The sequence below is a fragment of the Propithecus coquereli genome, unplaced genomic scaffold (assembly GCF_000956105.1).
Source record: "Propithecus coquereli isolate 6110/MARCELLA unplaced genomic scaffold, Pcoq_1.0 Scaffold205, whole genome shotgun sequence".
In the NCBI taxonomy this organism is placed as follows: Eukaryota; Metazoa; Chordata; class Mammalia; order Primates; family Indriidae; genus Propithecus; species Propithecus coquereli.
This window is the reverse complement of record NW_012145523.1, coordinates 163,648-180,039: the sequence shown is the minus strand read 5'-3', so window position 1 is coordinate 180,039 and position 16,392 is coordinate 163,648. Positions and strand designations below refer to the sequence as shown.

General features: G+C 33.6%; 1 protein-coding gene across 1 annotated transcript in view; it reads right to left on the bottom strand.

Moving 5' to 3' along the window:
- The window catches only part of ENAH (enabled homolog (Drosophila)), a 72,906-nt gene that overhangs the window by 1,350 nt on the left and 55,164 nt on the right, over positions 1-16,392 (bottom strand). Inside the window, exons 8-13 of the mRNA XM_012644035.1 lie at positions 16,173-16,318; positions 15,950-16,007; positions 15,091-15,139; positions 11,126-11,192; positions 8,309-8,371; positions 5,167-5,245 (exon numbers count right to left, since the gene is read on the bottom strand). Of these exons, the coding sequence (XP_012499489.1) occupies positions 5,167-5,245; positions 8,309-8,371; positions 11,126-11,192; positions 15,091-15,139; positions 15,950-16,007; positions 16,173-16,318 (462 nt within the window). The remainder of the gene's footprint in view (positions 1-5,166; positions 5,246-8,308; positions 8,372-11,125; positions 11,193-15,090; positions 15,140-15,949; positions 16,008-16,172; positions 16,319-16,392) is intronic.

The following is a 16,392-nucleotide window of genomic DNA, read 5'->3' as shown; positions in this document are numbered from 1 at the left end:
CTATTTCCCCATGAAGTTTTTATGGAGACGTCATTTGAATGGTGTTTCAGGTTAACTACATTCATAAATTTATTTTGGTTAAAAAAAAAAAAAAAAAGGAAATGCCAGACAGAAGCAGATTGTCAGTTATTATCACACTTTCAAAAGTTCAGTTTCTATTAAAATTTTATGTGAAGAAATATACCTAGTGATTAGGTATATTTTAAGTAAGTTTAAGTTTCAACATCAAATAAATCAGTCATGGCTCCCTCTCTAATTCTGGCAATAAAAGAAAATCCCCATTGGAAAACCTAGAATTTTAATTGGCACTCCTCTATTTTCTGGTTTAGTATAGTAAGTGGCCACTCTTTAAGGGCCACAGATCAGTGAAATTTAGAACTATTAGGCAAATCATATGTTTCCAATTTTGCAGAGGACCAATGTTAGAAATTGAACCAAGACACAATAGGCACAATAACTTTTTCAAAGTTATACTTTCATAATTCTTATAAAACACACAAAACTTTAAATCCATAGGCATTTCTCATGAAGATGAAATACTGAGTTAATCTGCTTTAATATCAAAACATATCACTGCTTCGAAGACTGTTATGAATCAAGTCAACCATTTTTACTTCATTAGGTATCTGCTTACATGAATAAGGAAAGTAATAACTTTCAAAAAATTTCATTCAGTAAGCACTGAGCTTATTAGGGGATAAGAAGATTTATATGCAATATATGCTTTGCTCTTATAAGGATACACGGTCTGTCTTTGCTGAGGAGACTACTTACTTCCACAGTCACTTCAGATTTACTGAGACCATAGTATGCAAGACGGTGTTCTAATGGAGAGTCAGGTCTAGTAATTACTCTTGAAGCACACTGTGTGTTTCTTGTTCATGCTATTTATTCCTGTTCTCCAGAATTAAATTATTAATTATCCTGCTTTTCTTTTACTTTTCACATTTAAGTGGGACAATTAGCTAGTTATTTTCTTCTAATTATATAATGAATACCTCTGAAATTCATATAAACAACTATAGTCTGCTACTTAACTGGGCTGGATGTTATCAATAGATCCTTATTTACTATACAATGCAAAAATTATTATTATTTAATAAACAATTGTGGAAACATGCAATTTTAAAAAAATTTAATTCATGCTAACATGCAATCCATCACCACCACCACCACCATGATAATTAACTAAAGGGGGGAACTTTTCATACTGAAGGAAAGAAGTAATCACCACTTTTTTTTTTTTTTTAAACAACGAAAATGTTTATCAACAACATTATCCCAGGGAGCACTATGTGTGAAAGGAGCAAGATAGCTGAGAAGATTTATTACAAAAAAAATCTCTTCATTAAATGCTATTTTCTCTTCATACTAGCAAATTTTCTAAACAAGTCTTTTGGTCAGAACAATTAAACCACACCCCCCCCAAAAAAAGCAGGAAAAAGTATTTCACTATTGCAATATAAATATTTTATTAAGATTTAACTGACTGACAAAATTAACTATCAAATATTTTGATTATCGATGGCATGAAAATAATTTTTGAAAAAAATGATTTGGCCAAAGGGTCTGATTATAGAACTCCCTACTCATTGTGGTAGACAAACCCCCTATGCATACTATTAATTCTTGTTCCCAGCAGGCTTGATGTACACAGTAACATGGATCTATTTCAGTTATTTCTAACCTATGGGTTTACACTATAATTGATAACAAAGTATGAGGGTTTCTCAGAGGTTTTTATTACTTTATAATAAGAGTGTTGCCTTTAGACATCTGCCTATAAAATAACTGTACTATAAGATTTAAGTCCCTATTCTGCCAAATTCTATAAATAGCTGAAAAGCATTTGAGGATTTTTCTAATTATCTATTTTTTTTAATTAAGGAACAGATATTTTAAAACTCACAATCTTACCACCTATTACTTTTTTCTGCAGATATATATATATATATTAAATATAATGCATATGTATCTAAAATACAAATAGTATCTTTTTCTTTTTTATAAAACTGAGATCACTGTACACATTGGTTTTGTTACCTGTTTCACCTAACATGAGCAAGTCTTCACAATTCATTATTAAATATTCTAAATTATGATCCCTTGATGGTTACAGAATCCTCACCATATATTTGCAAACTTCTACACAATATTTTCTTGGCATAAATTCCTGGAAGTGAAACCGCTGAGTTCAAAGGTAAGACATTTATTTTTCAGGCTTTTGATTTGCTTTCCCAAACTGTTTCTTAGAAAGCAGAAACATACAAGAGTATCCATCTCCTTACATTCTTGCCAAAATCAGATTTGTTGGGTCCAATTTTGCCAATACGGTAAGTAAAATGTAGAAGCCTACTGTTTTCTTTACAACTGAACACCATGCACTCATATTTAATCTTTATGCTCTCACACTCACTGAGCCACGGGCCCACACTCCACCACTGTTGGAACTTTATATGAATTCACTGAACCAGAAATGAGAATTTGAAAAAAAAATACAGTACTATGCTACTGTTTAACTTATATAAAAATATTTTAACTCTACTCTTTCAAAATACATTCAGGATCCATGTCAAATATATGTATATGGGACATTTAAAAAAAGAAACGAGCACTAATATGAGTTGCCACTGCGCACGCACCTGTTTCAGTCTGTCATAGTCGAGTCCCTCTGTCTGGACTCCATTGGCACTGGGCTGTGATAAGGGTGTGGATTTTGGTCTGTACAAATGAAATTACCAGGACAGGTAAACAACATTTTTGATATTTAATGAGTTCACAAAAACTGGCAAATGTATCACCCCAACACCAGATTTAAATACATTTCTTAAATAAAACACATTTTGTTTAAAAGTTAGTTGTCAAAATTGTAGGACTGATTAGAACATAAAGCAGAAAATATTTTTCATTTTTCTCAGCATTGCAGTTATTTCTAAAGAAACTATAGAAAGGTGACAAGATGGTGAGACTTCTTCAGAACAGAGTAGAAGACAGCGTTCTTTAGGCATGAGGCAGGTAACCAGGTAACATGTGACATGTTGACCAAACAGTGATGAAGAGGTCAGCTGAAACATCTGAGGCCCAAATAATGCAATGTTGTTTTCTTCTTCTTTTGAAATTTTACATTATCTACTAAATTACCTGGCAAACCAATGGAAGGAAAAATATAAAGACTTGAATATTTTACTCTAACACAAATCAGTTTACAAAGTCTATTATTTCTTGCGTTGAAAGAAGAAAACATTTTAGTAAACATGATCTCTTTGTATATATTTTATTCCATTTCAACATCAAAATAAACAAGAATGTTGGAAAAATGATTATTAGGTTAGACCATGTGGCTATTTCCCCATGAAGTTTTTATGGAGACGTCATTTGAATGGTGTTTCAGGTTAACTACATTCATAAATTTATTTTGGTTAAAAAAAAAAAAAAAGGTGATAGAGCAATACTTTGTCTCTAAAAAAAAAAAAAAAAAAAAAAATTCTGTCATCCAGTGAAAGGTATGATTCAGATAGTTTCTAGAAAAGAAAATGGCTCTGCTGTTAATCTCGTCCCCTGGCAGCAGTCTGAGAGGTGATGCAAAAGAAGTTTCAAGGAGGAAGGTGTTACAGTAAAGTGGACAATTGGCTCTTGGCAAATCTGTCATCTGATTTGGAGTATGAGGATTTCTTAGGAATCACCCAGCTGCCAAACCACATCTCAAAAAATCTAGGATTTCCCAGATGGACCTCAGTGGCTGACCTAAAGGTTAGAGATGAAGGTGGTGCCAAATGCAGCAGGCGCCAGCCATAGGCAGCTGCCGTGCACACTTGAAACAGGGCTAGTCCAAAATGAGATGTGCTGTAAAGTGTAAAATACCCGCCAGATTTCAAAGATTTCGTATGATAAAAGTAACATAAAGGAACTCATTAGTCATTTTCAAAGCTTGACTACATATTTAAAATATTTTCAGTAAATTAGGTTAAGTAAAATATTAAAATTTTGCCCTTTTCTTTGTACTTTTTAAATGTGCCTACTAGAAAGTTTTAAAATGGAAGCTGTCAATTAGCTTAATTCTTTCATCTTACCAATGAGGGAACTGAGGTAGTGAGTTATAGAAGTTATTGTAGGGACTAACAGATAACCTTATTCAACTTCATCTTTAAATCATATCAAAAGTCAAATCTATTCCTTTCTTCTACTCCATTACTTCAGATAATCAAGAATTTACCATATTTTCAAGTGTGTGAAGGTGGTCTACTATCAAGCATTTTTCAAGAAAAGAGGGCCATATTCAACACACAGCAAAACAGGGGCTTGATTATTAATGACCACATGCTTCCTTTTTAAATTACATAACTCTACTTTGCAAATAGCTCTGCAGAATAAAAGTTAAGTTTATCTAAAAAAATTATTTTATCTCTTCCGGGAACAGATATTTTAAAACTCACAATCTTACCACCTATTACTTTTTTCTGCAGATATATATATATATATTAAATATAATGCATATGTATCTAAAATACAAATAGTATCTTTTTCTTTTTTATAAAACTGAGATCACTGTACACATTGGTTTTGTTACCTGTTTCACCTAACATGAGCAAGTCTTCACAATTCATTATTAAATATTCTAAATTATGATCCCTTGATGGTTACAGAATCCTCACCATATATTTGCAAACTTCTACACAATATTTTCTTGGCATAAATTCCTGGAAGTGAAACCGCTGAGTTCAAAGGTAAGACATTTATTTTTCAGGCTTTTGATTTGCTTTCCCAAACTGTTTCTTAGAAAGCAGAAACATACAAGAGTATCCATCTCCTTACATTCTTGCCAAAATCAGATTTGTTGGGTCCAATTTTGCCAATACGGTAAGTAAAATGTAGAAGCCTACTGTTTTCTTTACAACTGAACACCATGCACTCATATTTAATCTTTATGCTCTCACACTCACTGAGCCACGGGCCCACACTCCACCACTGTTGGAACTTTATATGAATTCACTGAACCAGAAATGAGAATTTGAAAAAAAAATACAGTACTATGCTACTGTTTAACTTATATAAAAATATTTTAACTCTACTCTTTCAAAATACATTCAGGATCCATGTCAAATATATGTATATGGGACATTTAAAAAAAGAAACGAGCACTAATATGAGTTGCCACTGCGCACGCACCTGTTTCAGTCTGTCATAGTCGAGTCCCTCTGTCTGGACTCCATTGGCACTGGGCTGTGATAAGGGTGTGGATTTTGGTCTGTACAAATGAAATTACCAGGACAGGTAAACAACATTTTTGATATTTAATGAGTTCACAAAAACTGGCAAATGTATCACCCCAACACCAGATTTAAATACATTTCTTAAATAAAACACATTTTGTTTAAAAGTTAGTTGTCAAAATTGTAGGACTGATTAGAACATAAAGCAGAAAATATTTTTCATTTTTCTCAGCATTGCAGTTATTTCTAAAGAAACTATAGAAAGGTGACAAGATGGTGAGACTTCTTCAGAACAGAGTAGAAGACAGCGTTCTTTAGGCATGAGGCAGGTAACCAGGTAACATGTGACATGTTGACCAAACAGTGATGAAGAGGTCAGCTGAAACATCTGAGGCCCAAATAATGCAATGTTGTTTTCTTCTTCTTTTGAAATTTTACATTATCTACTAAATTACCTGGCAAACCAATGGAAGGAAAAATATAAAGACTTGAATATTTTACTCTAACACAAATCAGTTTACAAAGTCTATTATTTCTTGCGTTGAAAGAAGAAAACATTTTAGTAAACATGATCTCTTTGTATATATTTTATTCCATTTCAACATCAAAATAAACAAGAATGTTGGAAAAATGATTATTAGGTTAGACCATGTGGCTATTTCCCCATGAAGTTTTTATGGAGACGTCATTTGAATGGTGTTTCAGGTTAACTACATTCATAAATTTATTTTGGTTAAAAAAAAAAAAAAAAAGGAAATGCCAGACAGAAGCAGATTGTCAGTTATTATCACACTTTCAAAAGTTCAGTTTCTATTAAAATTTTATGTGAAGAAATATACCTAGTGATTAGGTATATTTTAAGTAAGTTTAAGTTTCAACATCAAATAAATCAGTCATGGCTCCCTCTCTAATTCTGGCAATAAAAGAAAATCCCCATTGGAAAACCTAGAATTTTAATTGGCACTCCTCTATTTTCTGGTTTAGTATAGTAAGTGGCCACTCTTTAAGGGCCACAGATCAGTGAAATTTAGAACTATTAGGCAAATCATATGTTTCCAATTTTGCAGAGGACCAATGTTAGAAATTGAACCAAGACACAATAGGCACAATAACTTTTTCAAAGTTATACTTTCATAATTCTTATAAAACACACAAAACTTTAAATCCATAGGCATTTCTCATGAAGATGAAATACTGAGTTAATCTGCTTTAATATCAAAACATATCACTGCTTCGAAGACTGTTATGAATCAAGTCAACCATTTTTACTTCATTAGGTATCTGCTTACATGAATAAGGAAAGTAATAACTTTCAAAAAATTTCATTCAGTAAGCACTGAGCTTATTAGGGGATAAGAAGATTTATATGCAATATATGCTTTGCTCTTATAAGGATACACGGTCTGTCTTTGCTGAGGAGACTACTTACTTCCACAGTCACTTCAGATTTACTGAGACCATAGTATGCAAGACGGTGTTCTAATGGAGAGTCAGGTCTAGTAATTACTCTTGAAGCACACTGTGTGTTTCTTGTTCATGCTATTTATTCCTGTTCTCCAGAATTAAATTATTAATTATCCTGCTTTTCTTTTACTTTTCACATTTAAGTGGGACAATTAGCTAGTTATTTTCTTCTAATTATATAATGAATACCTCTGAAATTCATATAAACAACTATAGTCTGCTACTTAACTGGGCTGGATGTTATCAATAGATCCTTATTTACTATACAATGCAAAAATTATTATTATTTAATAAACAATTGTGGAAACATGCAATTTTAAAAAAATTTAATTCATGCTAACATGCAATCCATCACCACCACCACCACCATGATAATTAACTAAAGGGGGGAACTTTTCATACTGAAGGAAAGAAGTAATCACCACTTTTTTTTTTTTTTTAAACAACGAAAATGTTTATCAACAACATTATCCCAGGGAGCACTATGTGTGAAAGGAGCAAGATAGCTGAGAAGATTTATTACAAAAAAAATCTCTTCATTAAATGCTATTTTCTCTTCATACTAGCAAATTTTCTAAACAAGTCTTTTGGTCAGAACAATTAAACCACACCCCCCCCAAAAAAAGCAGGAAAAAGTATTTCACTATTGCAATATAAATATTTTATTAAGATTTAACTGACTGACAAAATTAACTATCAAATATTTTGATTATCGATGGCATGAAAATAATTTTTGAAAAAAATGATTTGGCCAAAGGGTCTGATTATAGAACTCCCTACTCATTGTGGTAGACAAACCCCCTATGCATACTATTAATTCTTGTTCCCAGCAGGCTTGATGTACACAGTAACATGGATCTATTTCAGTTATTTCTAACCTATGGGTTTACACTATAATTGATAACAAAGTATGAGGGTTTCTCAGAGGTTTTTATTACTTTATAATAAGAGTGTTGCCTTTAGACATCTGCCTATAAAATAACTGTACTATAAGATTTAAGTCCCTATTCTGCCAAATTCTATAAATAGCTGAAAAGCATTTGAGGATTTTTCTAATTATCTATTTTTTTTAATTAAGAAAGAAACAGGTAGTTCATATCTTAAGTCTTCTTAATTAAAAAATAGTATAATAGGGCTCATCCTAGAAAAGAAATAATTTGCTCAGGATGTTAGGTCTTAGGTTGCTAAAGATTCAATTTACTACAAAATATCTAGGAAATAGAAATTTTCCTCAAAGAATGAATTATCCACAACTGTGGCTATAATATTGCCCTGTGTTCCACTAACAAACAGTACAGGATCTTCTACTCCACTTTTTAAAACCTTGTCTCATTATCATAAAGAGAACTGCCTTTAAAAGAAAATGCTAAAGCTGCAAATGGCCGAGATAATATATGTGGCCTCAGATTTCCATTCAAGTATTTTTGGTATGTTCACCATTTATATTTATCCTAATCCAACTATAAAGTCATGGCAAGATTTGCTTTAAAGTATTCAAAATAAAGTAAAAAAGGAAGGACTCAATCTTCCTAAATATCTCTGTGGTGATTACCAATCCAGGTAGAAAAAGCTCAGCCCTATCCTGAACATGTTATTTAAAAGTCTCAAATCACAAAGTCACAGCAGGATGATACCTGTGTAATGAATCATAGGACCTGTTGTCAAAAACAATCTGATTTTTCCTTGGAGAATCCCGTCTATGAAGGGGAAAAACCATTTAAAGGAATATACAATAGAACTTACAAAAATAATTCTCATTATGTTACTGTTTTATAGGTTTTCAGTTATGGCAAGCAAAACAAGAACTAAAGGAGTCCATTAACCTTAAAATAATCGTTTTCCCCAATAAAAATCAAGATATTTTAAGACTAATTTTATTTATGTAAGGATACTATTTATTTGATAATTACAGGAAAAAAAAAAAAAAAAGATCATCCCAGAATGGCTACCTTTATAGGCTGTAGGCACAGTGAAACCTACCTACCACAAAGATTCAAAAAAAGTACCAAAACACAATCAAAGACATTTCTATCAGAGTGAATATCAAGCAACAGACTCAAAAAGCATAATAAAAATCATGGTAGCTTCAAGTATACAAAATTAACTCTCTTTAGGAGGCATGTAAAGAACTTTTTTCCCCCATCCTGAATACAGGATCTGTAAGATCTTAATAAAAACCAGAAGAATTCACAAACTTTCCAATGTTACATTCTAGTCATAGTTTAAAGCATTTTTAACAACATTCCTGCTTTTACTTTACTATGTTACATCTTCACTTAAACACAGCATGATGCAATATCTCATGTACATAATGAGATCTTAATCCATCTCACCACTAACATAATTTTGACATGGATATTCAGAAGAGAAACAGGTACTTTCACTACAGTGGAAGGATGAGGTATACTTCAATAAAAACATCAAGTAGCCAAAATACTTGCTTTCGGAAGGAACAGGGGAGGTAAGTTAGGAAGAAAAGCAATGTCATTCTTAGTCTTTTAAACATATTTTAAAAATCTTTTATGGTTTAAAACTGCCTTTGCTGAAATTTTAAGACATACATATTAGCGGCTGGAGCGAATCTATCGAAAGATATATGAGTGGTCAGGAAATAATCAGGTATTTCAGAATTTCTATTTTGGGAAAGGTGAGGAAAGCTACCTAAAAGAAAGTTGGGACATGATTACAATGCACTACTGGATAATAAGAACCAAGATTCAACTAATCTATGTAAAATTATTTTCAGAATGGTGACCTTTATTGAGTATTTATTAAATTTCTTTTAGAAGTCTAAAAAAAATCTTTCAAAGAATATTTTCTCTTTTACTAAGCGAGAGACCAAACACAACAAGGAACATATTACACCTGGAGAACCTCTTCCTTGTCTCTTCTAAGATATCACTGTTGCCGTCACTTAGGCTTAGCTTTAGGGTCACTAGGGAATGTCTATCATGAAGTAGGGCTGAAGAGTAGGAGCGAAATGGCACAATTTACATTTTCAAGGACAAATGGCACATCACAGTTCTGCTCCTTGATATGTACTTGAGAAATCAAACCTCATAATACGCCACTGAAAAAAACCCAGAACAACTAGTAGAGATGTGTTAGAAGGCCGCCTCAGGTATCCGAGTCACAAATGTGCAATTTTTCTACTCTACTTAAAAAAATGTCCACTAACAGCAATTACCTTCTTTCATCTAAACTCAGATATGATCATCTTTTAGTCACTTAGAAACTAAAACTTTTATACATTTAAAAAGGTTCAGTTTTTTGTGGAGCTTAAACAATTGTGTCATCACCAAATCTTCTTTTCCTACCAGCAGAAAGAACCACACAAAAGCCAAAATCAAATTTAGATTTAGGCTAGCACAGAATAGGTTTGTGATAATATGAACTCTATCCTTGTACTTTAACTAGGTTTCTACAATTAACAACACGTTTGCTTTTTATGAGGCACAAATAAGGCAAATAGCTGAGAAAGTAAAGACTAAGAACTTTAGTCTCTAAATACATACCTTTTTTCTTCTGGGAAAAATGAGCCCTTTAAACTGTCTCATAGAACCAAGAAAAAGTTTCATCTATGTTAAAGATCTGTGATATAATATAAATCTAGTCACGATAATAAAGTATGCTAGCTGAAGGAATAATAACTTCTCTTGACCGTGCCACATGCCACTTACAGAAACAAGCGTTCACCAGTCTCGTTTCTGGGCACTGTCTTTGCTAACTTGATTGTGCTTAGAAGTTTCAACAGAGATAGCGGCATTTTTCTTTACAAATTAGAAGTTTTAGGTTTTATTTTGCTTTCTCTTAAAAATCACAGTCTTTTCTCTCCAGATGATTTTCAGCTTAAAACATAAAAGTTTCTTCCAAAAATTATATTTAGAGAAAAATCTATGAAGGATGTCATTGAGATTAATTGGGGAATGTGAATATATACTATATTAGATAATATTATTGTTCAATGTTAAATTTCTTGAGAGTGATATAATTATGTAGGAGATGTTCTAGTTCTTTGGAAAAATGCTGAATTATTTAGGGTGAAGCAACACTTATTTGCGAACTGCTTTCAACCTATTCAGAGGAAAAAACTGTGGACATGCAGATAAGACAAACGCGGCAAAGTGCTGACAACTGGTGAATACAGGTAACGGGTGTATAGGAATTCTTTCAACAGCTTTTCTGTAGTCTTGAATGTGTCAAACAAATTGGGAGGGATTAAGCTACCTTAAAATTTCAGATAATCTAGCTAATAAATGTAAAGTAGAATTTATCAGACAATCACTAGTAAAAATATAACGAGGCTCAGTGGTTATCTAATAGAGTGGGATTACCAGCATTTTATGTGCTCCTTTGTATAATTTCTAATCTATCTTCAATTTTTTTCTATAATAGTATTAATATCTTTTTTGATACAAGTGAAATACAAAACTTAGAGAAAAAATTGGTACCTGGAGATAACAGGTGACTTGCTGCCATTCATTGTGTTTGTTCTTTCCCAAGGTTTTCTTGTTGGTTCTTTAAAAATAAGGACCAAAACTCATTAAATATCTTATAAGTTTCCAGAGTTATTATAAAACAAATAACAGAATACTAAATGCCATTATAACTGTTTATGTTAGCGAAGTAGATAAATAAAAATGTTTAAATGTAATTTTAAACATTAAAATCTGAAAGGATGCTAATGTGTACAATTTCAGACCTTAAAATGAGAAAAAGTTAATAAGGAAGTATGATAAATTTCCTAGGAAAAACTCAGATTGTTAAATCTAAAATATTATAATTCTATATACCAGATGGTAAGAAGTTTCCCTAATAAAGACAGAATAAGGATAGGATAATTTTAATTAATTAGCATAGTTTCAATTAATTAGGACAGTATTACCCATACAATTTTTACTTACTTTTAGTGCTAACGATAAAACAAAAAATATAATTTGTAATGTGTTCATGTACTTCAACATTTCATCTAAATCCAAATAGTCCTCTTGGAAAAAAAAATTGAAACAAAATAAATTTCAGAATCATGGAATTCCATTGTAGTTCCTTGATTCTTAGACAACAAATTCTTAGGATTTGGCAGACAATTTCAGTTAAATATAAAGAAGTTCACTCTAAGCTCTTATTACTATGTAGTGACTCACTGGCCTTCTATTGTGCTCGAATTGTTTTTCTAACTTGGGCTGACTCACTGATGCAGTCCTGGCCTCACTTGATGACAGGGTAAAATCAGAAGTGGAACCTTGTCATGGAGGAAAGCATTTGAGCCACATGAGAATCAAGTCTCTTTATGACTTGTGATCTCACTTTACGGTTTTAACGAAGAAACTGCTCTGAGTTCCCACACAGCCCCTCAGTTGGTCTCTGTACATTCTCACGTGTAGCTTATAGTCTCTTCGAACTAAACAAATGCAAAACTAAACTCCAGTTCTCCCTGGAGACACTGCTTTTGGTTCTGAATTTCTGTGGCATGCTGGCATCTAGGTGTGAAACCTTAAGTCACCACTGATCTTGCTTTACTCCTCAATCAATCAATTCCTTCCTTTTTCATTACTTTTTTTATGCCTTCTTTTTTACTCTAACAACTAACATATTCTCTCAATGACTGCCACAGTGGTGGCAAGTTCTGGAGTCGGCCAGAGGACATCAAATGTTCCCTGGGTTCGGGATAGACAGATTCAGAAACATATCTGACAGACACCAGCCTGAGCAGGCAAAAAAAGGAAAGTCCTGAATGAAACAGGCACAACTGGGCAGGGACGGAAACAGTCATCAGGACGCTGTCACCCAGGAGGCAGGTGGAAGGATGAGGCAGTACTCCCGAAGTAGATAACACAGTAGGAAGTAGATAACGAGGTAGCAGTGAGTGCTACCTTGTCACAACTGGCTGAGAGGTCCTTTTCCAATAAGCCAAACCAGAATCATCTTTTGATCTCAAAAGGGCTCATCCGGTTGTCAGGAAGAGCTGTTCGATTTGGCTCTGTGGGAGCAGAGACAGTAAGAGCTCCTCTCTCTAAGGGCGCCAATGGGTTTCAGGGGAAGGGCAGGGGCTGGGTTCCCTTCAGAGGGTCTTTTCTGGCACCAGTGTGGAGCTCCGCAACTGGCCTCCCGCTCTCAGTCCTCTCTGATTTCCACGGCACACTGCTCAACTGCCATTTTAATGTGCCTATGACAGTTTCAGTGGACTCAATGTCCACTTAACACGTACAGGGTTAAGTCTAAACTCCTGACCATTCATAAAGGCTCTCGACATTTTTTTTGTTTCTCACTCACTTTTCCAATCTTTCCTGGTAATATTCCTCAAAAAGAATTCTCCACTCTAGCCAGGGAGTCTACTTACTATTTCCTAGCCTCTTCTCTAAATCCGTCCCTTTGCTCATGCTGTTCTTACTTGCTGAAATAGCATGCCTTGCCTCACTTTCAGCCAACTAAATACTCTCCGAGGCATAGTAAAATGTCACTTTTTTCCACAAAGACGACCCAGGTGATTCTATATCTGATCTCCCTCTTTGACACAGTACTTAGTAATTCAACACACGGTTGTAAGAGATTAACTTTCACTCCTGTGTGTCTCAGCTGGACCATGAGCTTTTGTGCTTAGGATCTTTATCTCTCATTTCTTTTTGGCCCTTCAAGGCCAATTAAAAAAAATTGAACGAAACAAGTGAAAAAAGAAGCCTCCAGCCCTTCTGAATAAATCCCTGATTTTATATCAAGGATTGCATGGCACACACATGCAGGCACACATAAAACTTGTGCTTTAGTTTTTCATATTTTAAATAAGGTGATGTAGATTAGATAAGGTATTCTTGGGGACCATGGATATCCTTCAGGGAATTCATAAACATCTTAAAATTTTGGACAAATTTGTATAAAAATATGATTCTTCCCCATGGAGAGAAGATCTATAGCTCTTATAATATTCTAAAGGTTCTATGACCCCAAAGTATGGTCCAGTTTTAAAATATTTATGGTCTTAATGACAGCATATATAATTAATTTTGACTTATAAGGAGGAAGATAAAGGATAAAAAAATAATTGAGTCACAAATTAGTGAATTTTTCATGAAGATAACATAAAATGATGTCCTATTCAGAGGAAAAACAAGGTAGGCTAAAGAAGTACACAATGTCATAATGTTAATTATAATATAGCAATTAGACTATTGAGTAGTCACTATTCAATAATAAAAAGGAGGAATTTTTTTCAGGGGGGAATAGCTTACAATCACAAAAAACAAAAAGTATGTTTTTTTATTAAAAAAAGAATATTAGATACAGCTGATAATCTCTAAATCAAAATATGTAGGAATTACTATTAACATTTCTCTATAATGGTTTCCTATGGACCACTTTCAGATACTAATTCATCAAATTTATTTATGTTACTTCATTCCAAAATAGATAAGGAGGTAAAAAATAGTCCAACCCTTAGTCTTTAGTCAAAATGAAGAAATAACATGTGACTGTGTAATGATCTCATATTCTCATCTTGGATATAGTACTCATTAAGTACCTACAGTGAAACGTATTTTATATGTGTATGAGTAACAAATTCTATGCCCAAGAATTTTCAATGCCAGAAATTTCACTGAATTCAAGAACAATTCCCAAAAGTTTTAAGGAGAATTTTTTAGCTTATAATTAGAAGCTTTATTTCCTTGATTATCACTATCACCCAAATGAATAGTTAAAATGACAATATTGTCAACTTGAGAATGTTCTGAAATTTAGTGCTAGCTATCATACTCACTTAGTTTTTACCCTTAAGAATGAACTATTAAAAATACTTTCCATTCATTTTAGAGACAGCATCACACTCTGTTACTCAGGCTGGAGTACAGTGGTATAACTGTAGCTCCCTATAACCTCAAATGCCTGGGCTAAAGCAATCCTCTTGTCTCAGCCTTTCAAGTAGCCAGGACTACAGGTGCATGCCATCATGCCCAGATAATTTTTTTTTTTTTTAGAGATGGGATCTTGCTATGTTGCCCAGGCTGGTCTTGAACTCCTGACCTTAAATCATCCCCTGCCTTGGCCTTCCAAAGTACTGGGATTACAGGTATGACCCACCATGCCTGGCCTAATAATGTATTTTTCTTGTTTTAGTGAATAACCTCAAATTATTAGCAAGACACATAAAATGTGTAAAAATATGGTTTTCAAAGAGAGTCATGAGAAAAAAACCTTTGCATTGTAACAGGTCTCTCAATATCAGGAAGAAATAGCAGCAGCTTCTGGGATCACAAAAGGCAGAGGGGGAAATCAATGCTTCCAAGTGTGAACAAATAACTTTAGCATTTTAGTGATTCATCAGTCACTTGGTCCAAACATGGGCAAGGGGGGGATTTTTAATTGGGGAGTATTAATACTTAGAGAAAGTTTACGAAGGTTAAAATATTTCTCTTGAACTTACCAGGTGTACTTATTGAAGAGGCCTTAGAAGTTACAGGCTCTGAATCTTCCTAAATGCACAGAAACATATATTAATATCACACCTATTAGAAACCTGTTGCTGTATACATTTAGTGCTTTAGACTTCCATTTCCAACATTCTTTCTGCCACTCCCCACTTTTTCCTTCATCCATCTTTTCCCCCTTCCATTTTGGCTTAGATTTCTTCTTTCTCTTACCTCCCTAACATTTCCCCTTCAGCCTTTCCCACAGCTCCTTTCCTCATGTGTTCCACCTCAACTAGAACTTGCACTTGCCAATGCTACCAAGCAGGAGATAAGAGAGGGACAGAGGAATGGCATCAAGGAAGGCCAGATGTTGCAGGGGAAAACAATTACATTATTTGTTAAACACCAATATCAGATAAAGCAGAGTTTGCCCAGCTGAATTGGGGAGGGGGGATGAATGTTACACATTCTTAAGAGGCACTGCTAATAACAACAGAGCTTCTAGAGGAAATGTATGAAAACTATTCATTTAGTCTAATTCCTTCATTTTAAAATAATGGAAGGAAACCGAGATCCTAAGAAATGAAAAAACCTAGTAAAAGGTCTTTCATCATTTAAACGTAGGCTTAGGAAAAGAATTAAACTGCAGGTTTGAACATCAGTGCTTTTCCTACAATTCCACACAATTCATTATGCTAAGAATGCCATTAAAAATTCATAAATAACATTCAAAACAAGACACTTTTAAAATGTGAATAGTTAAAAAAAATAAGCAAATAGTTCAAATTAAACAATCTTTTGACACAATTTCCTGACTAAGCTATGCCTGAATTCCATGTTGTAAGGTACAGGAGACTGTCTTTATTCACTTACACTTTTGTCCTCTTTTTGTTCTGTTTCTATTGTTGATCCCTTTTCAGCAATTCTTCTCCTACAAAGAAGGCAAATCGATTTTTAAAAATATCATCTAACTCTTGGTATAAAAACTACTCTTTCTCTAAGAGGGAAGAATTGCATCTCGTTGTTATATCTGGAATAAATAAAATTAACAAAATCTTCTCAATCTGGACATGTTCACCATAAAGAAATTTCTCACCTCCTGGCCAGCAGGGCACTCATTTCTTCCATCAAGCCACTACCCCCTAAAGGAAGGGGTCCATTTCCACGACCCGTATCTGTTTTAGATGAGGCCGAGTTCACACCAATGGCATTCCCTCCACTTGGGAAAGAGGTATCCTCCATCTTAACGAGAATATGCATACATTAAAATCCTATGTTAGACAACCACATGTTTATTAATATATTACATTCGAAAC